The sequence below is a fragment of the Drosophila yakuba genome, chromosome X (assembly GCF_016746365.2).
Source record: "Drosophila yakuba strain Tai18E2 chromosome X, Prin_Dyak_Tai18E2_2.1, whole genome shotgun sequence".
In the NCBI taxonomy this organism is placed as follows: Eukaryota; Metazoa; Arthropoda; class Insecta; order Diptera; family Drosophilidae; genus Drosophila; species Drosophila yakuba.
Window position 1 is genome coordinate 2,443,215 of NC_052526.2, and position 19,049 is coordinate 2,462,263.

General features: G+C 42.3%; 1 protein-coding gene across 1 annotated transcript in view; it reads right to left on the reverse strand.

Annotated features, from left to right (window-relative positions):
* LOC6524034 overlaps positions 1 to 19,049 on the reverse strand; it is a 60,605-nt gene that overhangs the window by 10,407 nt on the left and 31,149 nt on the right. The window contains 4 exon segments of the mRNA XM_039376291.1: positions 4,613 to 4,742; positions 4,817 to 4,913; positions 4,980 to 5,136; positions 5,599 to 6,361. Of these exon segments, the coding sequence (XP_039232225.1) occupies positions 4,613 to 4,742; positions 4,817 to 4,913; positions 4,980 to 5,136; positions 5,599 to 5,884 (670 nt within the window). The 5' untranslated portion in view covers positions 5,885 to 6,361.

A 19,049-nucleotide genomic window follows, 5' to 3' on the forward strand; every position in this document is an offset into this window, starting at 1 on the left:
TGCCAGCGGAATGTTGACTTATCTGTGATTGCCTCGCCGATATTGTTGTTCTAGTCGTAGTAGCTGTTGTCGCGTTTGGCATTATTTGTTTTATATTTGACACTGGGATACCCACACACCCACACACGCTCAATGACCATGGCCATAAAAATGAGGCTGTGAGTTGCAATAAAATAAAATAAACTGCCGCGCAATATATTATTTTCTCCTCTCCCACCACAATTCAATCAGTGTTGTCAACTTCTAGCCTGAACTAGTTCACAAGTCCATCTTGTCGAAAGGAATCCCCCCGATTTACAGTATTTTAGCCATAGCAACGATAAGCATTACTTGTTATTAAGATAGTTTTGCATGGGAACAGCTAAAAGTGATTCGAAAACCCTTAGTCATTATGTAAAAGCCCTCTCAACCGAATGTTTTTATTAAGCGCCACTAACTAATTAGGCCCAGTTAAAAAAAATAGAAAAGAAAGAGCTCAGGAAAATCCTGCCAAATTAGTTTCCGCAATTTTGGCCAACACTGTTAACAGCGCTGAGCCCATAGATTTTTCGGTGGCACGTGTGGCAAATGATTATAGTTGCCGACCCGGCCGGCAAAACACAATTCCGGGCATACAAATTATGTAATAATAATAATACAACAGAGGACGTGTCATCTATCATGGCGCAACGCAAGTGTTTGTGCTGGAGGGGGAGGCGGGGAGTTTTTCGTGTGAATATAATGCAGGGCAAGAGTATTTAATAAAGTTAATAGGGGCCAATCGAGCACAATGCTGGTCATGCAAATAGGTGAGGGTGCAGCGGGTGTGGCGGGTGTGGCGGTTGCACGAAATACAAATGGCGATTCAGTCGAACGGTTCTTTCTCCGCATTGCACAGCCATTTGTAATTCAAAATGGCAACCGGAAGTGGCAGACGAAGCCATTACACGGATGGTAATAGTTTATGGTCTGGCAGCGTTGAAGGTCAACAGCGCGAAGAAGGTCAGAGTGGGTTGTAAATAGTGAATAGTGGTTTGGGGTTTCTTTTTTTCCACCCTTTTTTTGCGGGTAGTTGCCTTTCTTTATTTGCCAGAGATTTATGTTAGCCAATCGAGTGTGTTCCTGCCAGTTTGCATTCACTTATCGATTGCAAAACAGCGAGGAAAATGGAAAATGTTAGCAATTGTGATTGCCATTTTTCAGGATGTATACAGAATAGTATATGGCAAATTCCTGGACCAACCAACCACCTTTCATAGCCGTGCGCTTCCGACTCAATTAAGTGCTGCAAAAAGTTCTCATTCTGCACCGGCGACAAATCCAATTAACAATAGAGCGCCGCCCTAATGACATGCCATGCCCCAGAACAAAAAACTATCAACTTTTCCGCAGTTAGTTGGTTAAAAGTGGGTTCTGCGGTGGCTCACTGCATTTGGCCAAATTGAATCGCAGCTGTCAGAAAATTGCAGGGTCTGCATGTGTGTGTGTGTAAGTGTGGATAACAAAACACATACACACAATGACTAGCGAATAAATCACAAGTGAATGGAGTGTGTGCGGTGGTATTTATTGGTACCATGTTTTATATTTATGAGTGCAAGTGTTAATTTTATTACCGCAGCACGGGGCGTATGCGTGATATTAATTATTCCTGGTAATAGACAATGAACGACTGGATTGTGTCAACCGATAAGGCGGTCAGATAGGCACATTTGGAAAATCGCAGCAAATGCAAATAGATCGACATAAATTTGCAGTTGTAAATGTCATATATCAAGGGATGGGATTTTCCTCACGCCATTAGCCCACATAAGTAGGCAATGAAATTAGTTTTACGAGCTAAGCACACACACACACACCCACAAGAATTTGGCAATTTTCGGTGGATTTTAATTGAAGGACATCCGGTGGAGACAGGTGGGCCATTGTGCACATCGAAAATAGCACAATGGCTATAACCAAGTACCTAAATATCCGAATACCGACGGCGAATATCTAGCAACCATGACAAACACACTCGAGTGTAAGCCGGGCCAAATATCTTCATTATTGAATAATGAGCCAAGTGTCCTGGCAAGGCTTTAACAGATAATCGATGGGAATTTTGCATAATGGTCTTGTCTCTGCCGACTTAATCTCATGACGATCGTTTTATCGAATGCCGCCCCGAGTCGCAACCCCAATTCCCCGGGCAAAAGTTTTTGGCCCCAATCCAAGGTGACGGTGACGGGATGGTCTGGCTGGGATTTTCAGATTTACCAATTTCGAGCCATTCACATTTATCCCCAGCACTTTGCTCTCCACGTTGTTGGCACTGAGCGGGAGCCACTTGGCTTATTTATAGAAAACACATTAGCTGAAAACAATCGAAACTTCCCACTTAGCAATTTGGGGACAAATTGTTTCATAATTGATTGATGTGCCATTCAGGCCAAGTTGTCTCGTTTAGCATGGCAACTGACAGATATTATATTTTAAATACGGCGCATATGTAAAGTTATTGCAATGCCAACAAATCGAACATAAGCACTTTGTAGTTTGAAAAACATAAATGGGTAATGTGCTTTACACAAAAATTTGTTTTGCCACGTTTTCCCAAAAAAACATCAAAGTCTGATAAATGAATAGGTAAATTAATGAACCCCTCAACTCTTTACCAGATACATGACTATACTGTCAAATGCGAAAGAGCATTTCCATCAAGCACTTTAATTACATACACTTTCACGGGAAACGAACGGATACATTTGGGGGCAGAGCGGCAAAGGAAACTATCCGTTCCCCGATCCTGTCGAGTGGATGGATGGCCAAACTTTGTGGCTCACTATCCTCCTGTATTGCAGCCGTATTTCTGGCGCTGTTGTTTGGTTTACCCAACTGCCAACCGCAGGTTGCCCAGCTTGTCTACCACGCATTCAGCATTCAGCGTTCAGCGGCCCCTGTTTTCCTGATTTTCCTGGTTTTCCTGGTTTTCCCCAATTTCCCCCTTTTATCTAAACGATGTCAAAATAATTTCAATGACACCCGCCATACAGTCGTGACTGGCAGCGTTTGTACTACTCTGGCTGGCGATATTTAGACAGATTTTTGATAGCTTTCCCGGCGGCTAGAGCAGCACTCCCTCAACCTTCCCCTCGCTTTCCCCCCCTCCGTTTTCCCTCCGGCGGCTGGCCGAAATTGAGTTTTGATTTCAAACTCAATTCACATTAAGCGGGGGAGGTGTAGGGTGATGGCTGTAGGGGTGTACGGGTGTAGGTGTGTGGTGTGTGTGTGTTTCTGCTGGTGATTGCTACAAATTCGATTGATTTAACAGCGCGTTTATTGTGAGCTCTTTTGTGCTGGCAGCCAACCAACCACACGCCAAATTTCCTGCGCCACCCATTTCTGTGCTCTTTTTTTTTTTTTTTTGTATTTATCCTATGGTCGGCGGAACACGCTCTGATTTTATTTTTTTAACATTTTGAGCTTTTTGCTGCCCAGTGAATTGAATATGCCATGACAAATCCGACAGTTGATACCCTCCGAGACAAAAAAAGAAATCGTACGTGACCAATATCCCCAAGATCTGGCAAAAGTGGGCCTGCCTTTTGAAAACCGTCCCTTTAAAGAAAACATTCTTAAACGGAAAAATTCCACAAAGTAGAGAAGATATAATTTAAATACAATGCCCAAGCTGCTGTTTCCTATTTCATGTAGAAAATCTCCTATTACTGCAAATTCAAGAAAAACATTAAGGGCAGCCTCAAATTGGTTGTCATAAATATAAGCTTCATTATTTTGGATGAAAATTTGAAAATAAACAAATTACGATGTCCGGAAATGAAAGTGTTGGCCAGCCAGCCTCTTGCTGGCAGTTTCAAATTATTTTTCCAATTAATATTTTGGGCCCTCAACAATTCAATTTGCATCCGAATTTTTTTTCGAGCAGAAGGGCTGCGTGTGTGTGTGTGCACACTTTTTTGGGCCGCATGTTAAATAACGATGGACATGCATCTTAACAATATTTTCTGTATTAGGGCACGGAGAGACTCTCGACTACTTAGCCCCCCGGGTTACTTACAACTAATTGAAATCAGACAGCAAAAAAAAAGGAAGGCAGACGCAATCGTATATTGAACGCAAAAAAAGAAAGGGGAAAAATGTGTGGCCAAGAGGCCGAGCGATCCAAATCGATGCTGTCAGTTGACAGTTTGTTAATTAAAAACAGCAGCCGTTCTTTGGGCGGTCAGTTGGGTGGTGGTAAATGGGTGGCAAGTGGGTGGCAAGAGGGCGGTAAATGGGTAATGGCCAGTGGAGCGGACATCGCTGGTCCGGGGCGGTCACTCAACGTCTCACGCACACACGCACACGTGACGGGGTTCATGCACTTGGCAGGCTCGGATGGCAAACGTCAGATGCCCGGGCTAATAAATTGCCCAGAGAATCGAAGGAGTGCCGAACAAAGGAAATGGGAAGAGGTCGCTGTGGACGAGGGCGATGGGCGAGGGGCGAGGGGCGTGGGGGAGCGGTAGGGCTACAGCCTGAAGGCGGGCGGGGTATGCGGTGTGTTTACTAGTGGCAGACGGGGCGTATGAGCGATGCGTCCAGGGTGGCAAATGGAGGGACGAACGAAAGGCACTTCTCACTCACTCACCTATCGTCGTAATTAATGTCAGGGAGTAGAGAAAGGCCGAGGCGTAGGTCCATTTATGTGTGGGCGCATTCAACTGGATTCCTCCGGGGGGATAAACCTTCGACTGTCGCACCGCCCGCAGCAAAGTGTCCTGGAAAAGGGGCGCCAAGGAAATGCTCAATTAGTGTCCCGAAACATTGCCCGTTGTATGGCGGGTATGCTCACCTGAAACAGCTGCACCTCCTGCGCGGCGAGGCGCGTCCAGTTCTCCTTGTACAATATATTCAGGTCCTCCGTTATCGACCACAAGCGATCCACAGTTCTGTGGGTACATAAAGTATGTAAGTAAGTTATAGAAAAAGCTGAAACAAGTAATTAATATCTGTACCTGGATCGTATCTCGGCGTTGGCTAGTTCGGTGCGGGGATATGGCTTGGAAGCGGCCACAGCGGTTTCCAGGGCGTTACCATCCTCCAGTTCGCCCTCGAGGGTCACGAAAACGATGGAACCCATGGCCGTGTAGAGCAGCACCAACAAAAGCACGCCTGTCGAGCACAAAGGTTCCATTAATTGCAACTCGCATTTCCTTTTCTGTTTTTTTTTTTTTTAGCATTATAACGTTCAAAATTGAATTTATCTAAAATATCACCAGCTGTGTTAAATCACTTTTTGTGTGTTGGTTTGAAATCTATGCCAACTGGCGTATTTAAAATAATTGAGCTGGGCCACACGGCGTATGATGAATACCGATATTTATGCTGCAAACAAACTTCGCTTGCAGCGTATTAAACATATATATGGCCAATAAATATTTTTAATAAAGCAATTTAAAAATGGTAATATAAATAATTTCCTGACTATGTCGTTCGTGCAAAAAAGAGCTTGTCATACAAGGCATGGCGTATGAGTAATATTACATTTTATAACTCATACGCACTGTGTTTTATCACATGGAGTAGCATACTTTTTTGGGTCTTTTAAACTGTTCTTTTTTTTTTTTTGCTTACCTGTTGCTGATATGCAGTGCGACTTGGGCGCCTTTTGGCAGCCGCATAGACTGCCTCCACCGCCGCCCGCCTCCCTTGCCGCCTGTTTCTCCGACTTTGAACCGCCGCTGCCGCTCGACGAGCCGCCCGTCGACGATTGGCGACCAGCACGTCCGCCGGAAACGTTTGCAGCCGCCGCCGCTGCCGCTGCAGTTGCTGCAACATTGCTGCTGCCGCTGGCGGCACAGCTTCCGCTGCCGTCGCCGCCGAGAAACGCCGCCAACGGCAGTGGCGACTTCTTGTTCATTGTGCCGCTGTCGCTGTCGCTGCCTTTGCCTTTGCCTTTGCCTCTGACCTCTAACCTCCGACCACTGGCTATGGATCTATCAATCAATCAATCAATCAATCAATCTGTTCCAGTCGGTCCGTTGAAGGTGTAAACTTGGGCGGTAAACGACTCGATTCGATTCGCCTCCCTTCTCTTCTGCCGCTGACAATCAAATCAAACGCTTTGACGCTTCATGTGCCACGTAATTTGCATCCTCGTCTGCGCCGCTGGTTTGTGTGAAAGTGGGCGGGGTCTTTTCGATCTTATTATGTGACCGTCATAAAATGTTGTTATTGCTGTACAGCAGCGCCCTTTTACGAGCCTGTCGCCGCCTTCAACCTTCTTTTTTTTGTTATTTTGCAACCTTTATTTTCTCCTTTTCAGTCTTCAGTTGGCTGAGTGTGAGCGTGGAAGTGGAAGTGAAAGTGGAAATGAGACAGCCTGTCGCGCCGGGTGCTGCAAATGCAAAATATTTTCATGAAAATCTGGCCCAAAATGAAAATGAAAATGAAAATTGTGATGTGAGTGTTTTAGAGCGCAAATTGCACGGCAAACACCATGTAATTGAGTCAACAGCTTCAAGTTACCACAGGAAAATGTGTAATATCCTGGAAAATCGCATTCACATTCACATACCTTTTATATAAACTTCACTGGCGATAAGTGAGTACAGAATATTACACATAATGCTAAAAGAGGTGGTTCATTTTACCATTGCATAATTAGTAATGTTTGTAATGTTCGTATAACATATAATCCAAACAAATATCTAATACTCCCTTTCAATGAATCTACAAATAAGTTTTCTGTCAAACATTAAATTACAGATATTTTTGAGCACCAAACTCCACACAAACCAGCCGAAAGATCGGTTTTCAGTTTCAGCGGATGAAACATGCTCATTATCCTGCTAATCACAGTCCACACATTTACATTAGCATATCTGCACACACACACATATATATATACGAGTAGAGTATCCGCAGTGTTTGTCGCAAATAATCTGATAAACGTGAAGATGGCTGGCATTTAAATTACAGATTGCGCCACCCAAGCACAAAAACTTGCCGACTTCATACGATGCGACAGCGATTCGCACTCTGGTTAGCACGTGCCATCCCTTTTGTGGAGATTTCTGGACTGCTCGCATATCCCAATCCTGTGGCACTTCAATTAAGGACACCCCGTTGCCCCCATTACAGTGTTACAGTGTTTCAGTGTCAGGCCTGCTTTTGGCCATGATTTGGGCTTGCATTTTTGGCGACCCGCCCTCAATGCTAATTAGGTGAAGACATCGCAGCACGTTTTACTCCACACCCGAAAAACCGCCCCGAATTTAATGAAACATGTTCAATTGCCGTTGCCGCACATGTTTGTGGCATATAATATCCCGTCATTCAATCTTGTTTGGGATACCAGAGACCAGATACTGTCCTGCGATAAGTAAAACACAAATTGTCTGTGTTGTGGGGCACAGGGAAAAACAAAACACTTCTAGCATTTGAAAATGAGGAACTGAGTAGCAGCAGCTGGTGTAAACAAAGCAACGTAATTCCTAATTAATTTCTCTGTTTTCGGCTTACAAGTGTTACAAATAAACAATGGGTTGTCTGATTTCTATTGTTTTCAGAAATTTCAAAAGGCCTAGCGAACTGCCCATAAATTAATGCATATGTATATCGTTTGCAAAATTCGTTCATTCACCAACTGTAATAACACAATTTTCGCTCAGTGTGTGTGGCCCGTTGAAATAACTACACGCATCAGGCAAATCAAGCGAGGTAATTGGTAATTGCATCTGCATATCAATTCTCTTTGGCCCCACAATTGAAATTGATATCTGGATCATCATGGCAGCCAAAAGCAAGAGCAAGAGAGCAAGAGCAAAAGCAAGAGAGCAAAAGCAAAATCACAAGGACATGCAATCGGAATGGAAATACTTTTGGTTCACCTCAAGCCTAATGCGACAGTATTTTCGGCTTTTCGCATTGCCAAATGCCAATCTGCATTCCACAGCCAGCTCCAATACGATTATCCTGCCAATTTGCGCAGTTTCTGGCGAACGGGGCCATCATCAATCATGATGTGAGAGGTGGGTGGTGGGAGGTGGCAGGACCACAGACCAAAACAATGCTACCCAACGTTCTCCAAACCAAACGGAATCAATCACGACTATGTGGGTGGGATTTACTTAAAGTGTTTTTGCCCAAAAATTAGCTCATATTTATGAGGATTATGAGCAGACTAATTATATTTCATTTTTATTTGCAAATATTTGGCAAAAACCACATTGTTAAACGCTAAAATGTGTTATTTTATTACACTTTGCATTTAACATTTTTGTTTACTTCGTGCAGTTCATGCAATTTTTGGGTTTAAGACCCAAATTTATGCAGTTAAATATTGACTCGTTCAAAAAATGGAAACGCAATTTGTTTGCATTATTTTCGGCACTAGCTTTTGATGTTATTATTTAATAATTATTTGTCATGTATACATGCTATGTTGATTATGACATTCGTGTATATTTCTGGGAACTTATATTCCAAGAACTCATTTCTTCAAGCAGCTAGACAGAATTTTATTTTCAGTCAAAATGATACCGCCATTCATTCAATCTCGCAGGTTCTGAATTATGTGTTATTTTGAATTTGCTTTGTATGCTGTATCTAGATACGCTCTTGTTCTGCGTTCTTCCATTTAGGCTTTGCTCCGATTCCCTGTCATCTTGGCATTTAAATATTACACTTGTATTCCACGCCATTTGCCAGCTTAACCACGCCCCCACTCCGCCCACTCTAGCACCTACACCTACACACTTACACCTAGGGGCGGTGCAACATTTATTTTGCCCTTTTAATTGCTGACATTTATTGAACGCTCCGTCGTGTGTTAAATCTACCGTGAGAAGAGCGCAACATCGATGGCGGATGGATGGGAGGACAGGTGGGGAAACACGCATGTATGCACGCATTACGTGTGTGTGTGTGTGCCTGTGTGTGGGTGTGTGTGGGTTGCTACCTTTGAGTCTGACTTAAGTGCAAACTTATGCCAATTATGCAAAGCTTTTCCCAGCAGGCATCCCGCATTCAATTTCACATACACGCGGAAAGGAATGTTTAATTGATTTAAAACAAAAGATTTTAATTACCAACAAAAAAAAGCGGATATTTAATTATATTACATTAAAATGGTAAAGATTCTTTCAAATTCTTTAAATCGTACCGTTTTAACGATTTTTTTCTGTGTCATTCAAATAATTAACATATTATTTGATGAATTTCAGATGAGTTGCTATTGATTTCTTTCCGTGTATGCAGAGCTCAGTGGAAGTGGGCCAAAGCGGGAAAACTGAAGCAGATTACACGGATCATTAGCTCAAATGAGAAAGTTCACATGTTCTGCTTCTGCTTCTGCTTCTGGTGATGGTGGTGATGGTTCTCCGGCTTCTTTACCAAAACACGACGTCCAGCACTTAATCAAATGCAAGAGCAGCGCCTAACCAAGAGAAGCCAACCAAGTGTCCAAGTCCTGCTCGGAATCCCGGCAAGAGGACTCAAGATGGCAAGTCAGAGAATGGGGCAAGGAGCACGGGGAAAGTGCCACCGCGAAGATAGATGCTTTTAAGATGGCGAGGATATGGGCTGGGTGGTGGTGGTCGAGAAGACATCGCAAAATCGAGTTGTGTGTGTACAACCAATATGCCTGATTGAAACGAAGTAACTTTCCAGGACATGCGACAGGACTCTCACACACACGCAGGACACGTGCAGTTATTTGCGGAATTTTGATAGATTTTCCTGCAACTGATTTGCGCACGTCCCAACGAAGGCACGAGGTGAATCAAATGGAGCGACCATAGATCGCATCCCTTACCATCGCATCCTTTCTACCGCTCCATTTGATACAAACCACTTCCTCTCTTTTCCCCATTTTGCTTTTTTTTTTTGTGAAAGTGCAAACCAGTGTCCGTCGTGTTCAAGTCGGTCCTTTTGCCGTTTGTAAGTTTGTTGCCTTATTGATGACAGGTCACTCGCAGAAAAGAGGGGCACATCGACTGAATGGGAAAATTTATCATCCTGCTTAGATAATGTTTTCATTATCTAAGTGAAAGTGTTTTTTTGTTTGCTTTGCTGCACAGCATTTCATTAAGTTCGAAAACATTAAATCTTTAATTAGCCTTTCCAAATGAATGAAAATTTGAAACTGCATTTCACTTGTTTCTGTAAAATCTTGATAGGAATAGTTGATTGATATTTTCAGCAAAAAACCAAAGTTACTATCACAGTTTTTCTCGCAAATAATTGGCACAAAATTTCTGCAAGTGCCGATAAAAGAGTCATTACGATGGAAGTGCGGATGAGAGGGTAGCACATCACATCACGCATGCCGCCAAAAACGATTCTTGTGTCTAAGCTGACTAGCAGTTCGTCCTGCTGCCAGGACATGAGTGCACAGTGGAATAGGAGGAGGCAGGGAAGGGGCCAAAAAAAAGTTCGAAAAATTGGTCGAAAAAAAAATGAAAAGCCGAAAGGAGAGCAACCATTATGGCAGGGCGAAAAGGAAGGCCAAAGGGGGTCACATATCCAAATATCCATTTCTCACTCATTGCGTTTTTGGCAACTTGCTGCACAATTAAACGGCAAATCACGCCTAGGATTTCGTAAAAGCATCCAGTTCCTCCTCCAGCATCCTCGCAGCCTCTCGTGAATGGGAATGGAGCAACAACAATGGATGGCCAAAACCGCACAGAAAGCAATTGGGAAATGGCACAAAAACTGGAGCACGGCCAAAGGCGAAACCATGGAGAGATCGCTGGCGGAGGAGTATACGGAGGAGAACGTGGATGCGGAGGGCAGGAGATTGATGACGAGCTGTGTGCGGGAAAAACCACCGACGTTGGAAAGTTGGCCGGAGGGCAAAAAGTAAATTGCAAATGAAATGTACAGAGAGCGATGGCGAAATGTCTGGACGGCCGAGGACCAAAACGGGGGGCCAAAACTGATCAGCGGGGCGGTTTGGGGCGGTCAACGAGTCATAAAGAACCAGAAAACAAAAGTTAAGCAAAGACCAAAAAATTCCGTGGAAGCCATAAAGCCCCGGGCTGCAACAAAAACAAAATAACAAAAAATCGGGTTGCCAAAACAAAAAGGAGTTGGTAAAAAATAAAAAACAAATGCGATTCTGTGCAAAACAGAATATATATCAGGCTAAGTGACACGAAAAGATCATAAATGTCACAGGGAAACTGCAAATAATAACTACATCAAATACAGCAGCCGCTTTAAAGAGGAACTAACGTTAAAGATAACAAATATATCATAGATATAAATATGTAATTGTAACTATTTAATAAAAGTCATATTTGTTGTAACAAACATCCTAATTACTACGTCAAGTACCATAGCGCACTTTAATGTCAATGTAACACATAAAAAATTATAAAATGAATAGAACATGTTAATTACTTAGGTTTTTTCTACCAGCATTTCACTTATATTTTGCATAAACATAAACAATTATTGTTACTTTTTCCACTTTATAAAAATAAATATGCCTTTTTTGCTATAATATGTAGTACCAACTCCAGACAAAAAGTGTACATTCTCGCAATTAGACTTGTTTATTATTTCGAAAAATGGCCTGCGTATATCACTGGCAAACAAAGAGTTACCCACAAAAAGGACAAACACTCGGCGAAAATGCACACCCTCTTTGTCCTAATCTTGAAGGCATCCACATCCCACATCGTTGTACAAACACACGGAACCTTTGCAATTCCATCCCGGGAATTCCTAATATCTAATACGGAATCGAGGGGTTCAAAGGTGGACACCAAAACTATCAAATTGATTATCCCCCAGCTGGTTGCCTAAGCTGAAGTTGCCTAATTCTATTACCAGCCCCCGCTGACCGCATCCAAATCCGAATCCTCGCATCCGCACAAATGGATTCAAACAATAACTCACAAAAATCCTCACAATTTGCTGAACTTGAGCCCCCCACCGCCCCAAAGCACAGACTACGGGTTAAAGGGTTGGGGGCGTACAAATGCTTAGGCTTAACCCACTTGAGGAGCCCTTGGGTTAGATTGTAACCAACTCGAGTTAACCCATTAGTGTCTGTTGGGGTTGGGAGATGGAAATGAAAAAACAATTTCACTGCAAAGTGAAACGTAGAGTCACGTCTAAAGAGGTTCGCCCCTTGTTGTTATTGCTTAGTTGGTGATTTTGTGGAGCAAGCAAATAAATTGGAAAAAAAAAAATGTGGGGGCAGCACGAGTACAGGGAAAATCAGTCAGATAGCTGCCACACCCCCCCGCTCCGCATTTCCACCGCCATTTGTCCTGCATCCTTTCGTCATGTTGAGTCTCGCAATGATTGAATGCCCGGTCTCTCTCACACACACACACACACTCCTATCACAGGCACTGAGAAAAAATTATGGAGGAAAAATTTGTCGACACTTCGGAAATGTTTTTAAGCAACTAATTGTGACATTTCCATAAAGATCCTTCTATTTATGAACTTTAACTATTTAAAATCAGGAAAGATTTCAATTTGTTTGCTAACAACAATTGTGCACAGTGTGCGTAAAAACATACGAGTAAAGGACTTGGAGCTCGAAATTCAATTGAAACCCTCGCAAATGAAGAATTTTCTGTGCATTTTTCTAGGGCACACGTAGCGGCACTCGAGGGTTAAGGGGCTGATGGGCGGTGTTTTTGGATCAAGACGTCCAAGCCAACATAAAATTTGTTGTGCAATACATAAAAACCAAACAGAGAACGACATGAAAATGTGGCAAGAAAGAAATAGACGCCAGAACAGTTCAGTTCACCAAGTGAAATTCCAGCAAAATACTACAAACAAACATCAAAAAAAATTATATATATATATACATACTATATATATACATATATAGGAAAGAGAATGTGGGAAAACTAGCAAATACTACAAACAAAACAAAAAAAAAGAGGGGAGGTGGTGGAAAAAACTAGCAAAACAAAAAAAAAACGTAGAAATGCTGAGCACAGAGAATCATGAAAAATGTAAAGAAAGCAAAGAAAGTAAAACAACGTGCAGTGAGAAAAGAAGCTGGAAAAATAAAAACTAAATCAAAAAGGAAAACACAAGCCGAGATACAAGTCCACGTCTTATGCTAAGAATTTTGATGCACTTACAAAAATGTACGAGTACGATTCCAAGCGGGGTGGGCGGTGAAAGTGGGCGGTGTAAGTGGGCGGTGTAAGCGAACGAAGGGGCAGATGTGTGCAGCTGCCACAAGTGGCACTGACGAAGGCAAACACTGATTGGCACAAGGCCAGCGATACAGCAAGCACCAAAGAACATTTCACTCGAGAATCCCGCACAAATGTTTTCCCTTTCCCCCTCCCCTTCCCTCCTCCACACTCACCAAAAAAAAAAAAAAAATACAAAAAAAAACTTACAAGTTTCAAGTATTTCCCCACACAATGATACTGAGACTGAGTCTCAGGATATAATGGCCTTCAATTAGTTCGAGTCAATAGCCCAAAGCTGACCACGAAATGCTAGACGGAACTCCAAGTTAAAGTTTAATCTTTTTAGTTGGCACAATAAATTTGTACATATGTATGTTAAGTTCGAATTTTAAGTTCAAAGTGGTCAAACATCCAATTATTTTTAGAGAAAAAATAAAAAAAAAACCTTTGTTAAAAACGCAATGTTTTCTGAACATTTTTCATCATAACTTGGCCGAAAATTATCATATACATAGCTCAAAGAACAATTTTTTTAACAGCTTATAAGCAAATCTAACGACAGCTTTCTCATTTTGACGGATTAAGGAAAATTAATTTTTAAACCAATTTTTTCATATTTTATAAGGGGTAACACCATAAAAATTGGCAAAAACTGAAAAAAAAAAATTTTTTTTCTGGAGAAAACACTATTTGATTCGAAATTTAATTACGAGTTTAAAGATGTATCACAATCTAGATTTGGTTTATTATATCCAATTTTTTGGCCAAATAACTAAATATTTTTGAGGAAAAAATCAGGAAAACGAGTTCAATGAAAAATGTATATTACAACCAATGCTAACGATTTTTCCTTGTTTTTAGTTTTTAAGTAAGACAGTGTCTGTGCTTCAAGTATGGTATAAATCATAAATTAAAGAATCTGCTACCGCAACCAGAATACCTGATCGAACCCAAATCAATTGAAATGCACTTTCAATAAATTATAGGTAGCTGGCATCGGAGTACACCCAAATCATTTATCGAATGCGGAGCGTGATGCCGCAGTCAAACATTTCGAACGGATAAACGGAGTGCGATAGAATCGTGCCCAATTTGATGGCCAGTACCCCACGCCAGTCACGCCTTCCGTCTTCAGACTACGGACTACGGTCTACGGACTACGGTGTTTTCGGCATTTGGGTGTCTTTTGGGCTCACTCACTCACTCACTCCTTGCGGAGTTTAAAAGCCGCAATAAATAAATCTTTTGGGGTGCTCAAGACCCAAACCGCAGACATGGATACCCATGGATAGCAGCCCGAATAAAATACAAATAATAAGAAAAGGGATATAAAAAGTGTGCCTCAAGCTGTCAGCCCGCTGGACTCGTTGACGGTTTGCGGCCACCAAAAAGCGGACACGAATGCGGATATTCGGGTATGCGGATGCGGCTGCGGATGCGGTTGGGGCCTGCATAATGACCCACAGGCATAGAGCTAAGAGATGAGAGCTGAGTTGAGTTTATATTCCGCTTTCGGCCGCTGCCACATGCCAACAACTTGGTAATCTTTTGCATCATCGAGAGCGAACGAAGTACGTGGTGGAACACAAAAAATAAAAAGGAAGGCAACAAAAGCAAAAATAACAAGCAAGTGCGGAATATCGAAGTAAAAGTGGGCAAACGGGCAAGTGGGCGGGGTCCATCTGCGACTGTTGCTTCTGCGGGCCCGCTGCAAATGCATAAACAAGCTGAGAACCGAGTCCTTTTCCTGCCACATCCAGACGCCACTTGAAATTACATGGCCCCAGTGAGGAAACCAAAACCGAGACAGGGACAGCAAGTGGCGCGCGAGGGAGATGGCGAATGGCAAATGGAATCGGAATCGGCGGCCCCGAAAACCAAAAAACCAAAACGAAAGCCGCACCGTGAGACAAACTGCAGCAGGAAACCGAGAAGGAAACCACAACCGAAATGGTAAGATGCACTACAAATGCTCCTAATGAACTTCGGACAATATTCGCCTGAAATGTAATACCTGAATGTCTGAATACCCGAATCCCAAGGGTGGGATGTAAAGCAGATAAATGCAGATTTACAGACACTTAATCACTTAAAAATGCATAATCCTTTGACAAAGTGTCTGAAAGTATGCAACCATAAATACTTCATCAAAAATGTGTGAGCTTAAGCGTTTAATTTTTGCAGCATACTCGCAGAAATTCGGCCTAGTTCAGCCCAGTTATTTCAAATTAAAGAGACTAAGCACTTGCCTAATTTAATCCAGGACCACTGTAATGGATCCTGCAGTTGGGGGGAGGATTGGAAGACGGAGGCATTAGAGCCAGAAAATGCGAATGAGACTGGCACGGACAGTTTCGGTTGCTACTCGCGTACATCTGGCTGCGAACGATTCGCATATGTAGCCAGCACGTTCTTCATTCAATGCTATGAAACGTGTTAAGGAGCTGGGGGTTTTTATTTTCAATGCAAGTCCTGTCTGTGTACGACTACTGTATGTGTGTGTGTGTGTCTGTGTCTGTGAGTGTGCATGTAAGGGGGAGGTAGCGAAATTTAATCAGTATAGCATTGCGAGCATTCCGATAGACAACCTGAATTTAGATAACAAATTATGCATTGCCTCCACACGAAGACCATTACAATTGTTGCACATGTGTGAGGCGTGGTGGCGAAGGACGTGATGTGAGGAGGCAAATCCTTTTGGGCTCCCATCCCCCTTTCCTTTCCTTTTCCTTTGCTTTCATTTTTGTTTTTGGTCTGGGCCTGGGCAGAGGTCAGCAATTTTCATTTGAGAGCTTCGAGCTTCGAGAGCTGAGGCGAATTTACTAGGTCGCCAGGAAATGACAGTTATTGCCATTTGCCTTTCAGTTCTCCACATAGCTGAACCGCTCCTTTGATGCCTCGTTTTTACACCACAATTACGAGCGATGAATGAAAATGCAATGGGAAATGCCTTTTAGAATGCACCCGAAACACTGACCACCGACCATCGAGCATCGACCATCGAGCATCGGGCATTGGGCATCCGGGGAAAACCCCAGAAAGTATGCTGTGGGATTTGGCACAAAGCGGAGCTACATTTTGTTTATTTCTGGCCTGTCAGTCACGTGTTGACGCAGTTTCCTCTCCCTTCCTTTTGACTGTTTTTTTTTTTGTTTTTTTTTCTGTAGGGGTTAGGGGATATAATTGCACTTTGGTTCCGTTTCCAGTTCACTTGGTATACGTTTCGTTTCGTTTCGATTCGGTTTGTTGTTTAAGCCGAAATTGAGTTATGCTACAACAGGTTACAGGATATTCGGGGCTTTTGGTGGGAAGGCGGCTCCACTCGACTGGAAGGTAACCCGAAAAACTGAGAACCTAATTGGACACATTGATTGTGAGTTGCAAAAAGGCAAGCAAAGCTAGGGGGAAAGCACAAAAAGGAAAAGAAAGAAATAGCCTCAAAGGAAAAAGGAAAATCACAACAACACAACAAGAACTTGGCAGGTTTTGGGGAGATGGAGAAACAATACCAACAAGCACAGCTGTAACAAAAAATGTTAGGACCTTAAGTAAACAATTGCCAATTAAAATACCTTCCAAATAAAATGAATTAAATAGGTTTCTTCGCTAAGGAACTGAGTAATTGTAACCGACAACCCAAAAAAAAACAATTTAATTAACAAAAAATTTTATTAAAGCCCCATTTATAACACCTTACTTTATTAAATACAAAACCAATCATTGCTGGCCACAAAATAATATAATCGTTTTTCAGCGCACCACAAAACTGTGTTTTTGGCGCCCCCCACAAATGAAATAAAAATATATATGTGAATGGAATGCAATGGAGCAAAAGTTGATGACTTTGCTGACCAGACGGGACTGTACCGCATAAAATAAAAGTATTCAACAAAGGCAAATCAACTTCAATCACTCACCTACAAGCCCCAAACTGTCGAGTCCCGAAAAATATTGCATGGGAAAAGTCAAAAGTGCAAACATTTAACCGCCCGCCCACTTCCACACGCCCCTTTACACTTGTCCCCAAATTTTTGTTATAATCCAAAGCCAAAAAACCAATAGACCGAACCACACACCCACACACCCATACACGCACACACACACACGCATATAAACACGTGTCCAATTTTCGCATGGATTTCAGTTTTGCCGTGTTGTTTTTTTATTTATTTTTATTTTTTTTGTGTTGGCCAAATAAATGAAATGAAATGAAACATTTTAACAATAAATGCAAATTTAGCTAAGCCGCCTATTGGCAACTAAAACCGACACGGACGACAAAATAGACAAACAGGCACGCACACATCCATGCACCCACACACACACACCGTAACGGTTACGCACACATGCTAAGCCAAATCGAAAAGTCTATAAAGCAGCAAAGCCACCAAAAAATAGGGAAAGAAACCGAACAAAAATGGGATGAGCGAAAAAAGAGAAGAGGATTCAAGAGAGAACAATACACTAAACGAAATTCGCTGAATTTTCAAATAGTTCTGTCTCGCTGACACCCTTATGATTGAATTCCCTAAAATTGAAATATAATAAGATAACTTGAAGTTTTACTTTGCTACCACAGATGTTTCGTAAAAGTGGAACTTGCTATTTGAACGCCTTTTAATCATATGGAAATTTCTCTCTGTGTAGGCATGCAAATTTTTCGCTTTATTTTCTCGCGCATCTGGCACAGTCACACTAACACACACGCAAACGAAAGTAGCGAAATCAAAAGCGGTCTTTGTGTGGGTGAGCGTGAAAAGTGAATGGCGAAATGTGTCAGCATGTGGCTACAAAAAAAAGGGAAATTTTTATTTTATTTTTTTTTTTTTGGTTACTAGCTTTGGGGCATCTGACCAATTGTATGATTTAATATGACAATGGGCTGGTGGTCGCTTTTGCGGGTGTGCGAAAGTGTGAGTGTGATTGCGAGTGTTAGTGTGAGTGTGTTGGTTTGGGTGCTTGTGCGTGCGTGTGTGCTTTCGTTTGCCACATATGGACACATAAAAAAACCACTCAACTAAGCCTTTATTTAATAACAAACTAAGCACAAAGCGCAACTGCGGGCTGCTCCCAAAAACCGAAAAGCAATCAGCGACTAAGTTAATACACTCAGCAGAGCGATTGAATAAATTTTGAATATGCTCATTCTTTACCTATGGATTCTTAATCTTAAATGGATAAAACTAGCTTAAGTCGTTCTAAATGTTTATAAACTTTCAAATAAACCCATTCAAAAATTCGTATAAATCGATTCAAAAAGTATCGGAAAACCTAACGATTCCTTCAAAACATTTTAAAATGATATCCAAAAGTACGTTAGCAATCGCTCATGTGGAACATCGATTTCGATTCCTTTTTCGATTCCTGTTTCGACTCGCTCTTAAGCAAACGACTTGAAATTTGAAAAGTAAACGAAAAGATGATAAAATAATTCAAATACAAACAGAGAGGCAAACACCAGCGCAAAACGCCCACACAAACAAACACACGCACACACACACACACTCACATCGAAAGCCGATATACAGATGTGTGGGTTTTGGTTATAGATGGCTGCATATAAACTGAAAATCGAAAACCATATTTCAATTTGCGGCATTTAGCCCCCTAACACACACCCACACACCCACACACACACACAGTCACATACACACCACTCACACACGCAAAGAGGAGAGTGGAACTGGAAAATCGGGAGGCAAAAGGACACGCATGATCAAATTGATACGCTTGCCGTAACGAGCAGCACTCGCTGAGTGTGTTGGGCATACCATGCGTATACGTATTCTGTGCTCTGTACTCTGTGCTGTGGACTGCACATTCTACGCCATGCTGTGGGTTAAGGTGGCATGCGGTGGGCTAAGCCTGTATATAGCGGTGGGCAAACAGGGCGTTGAAGGG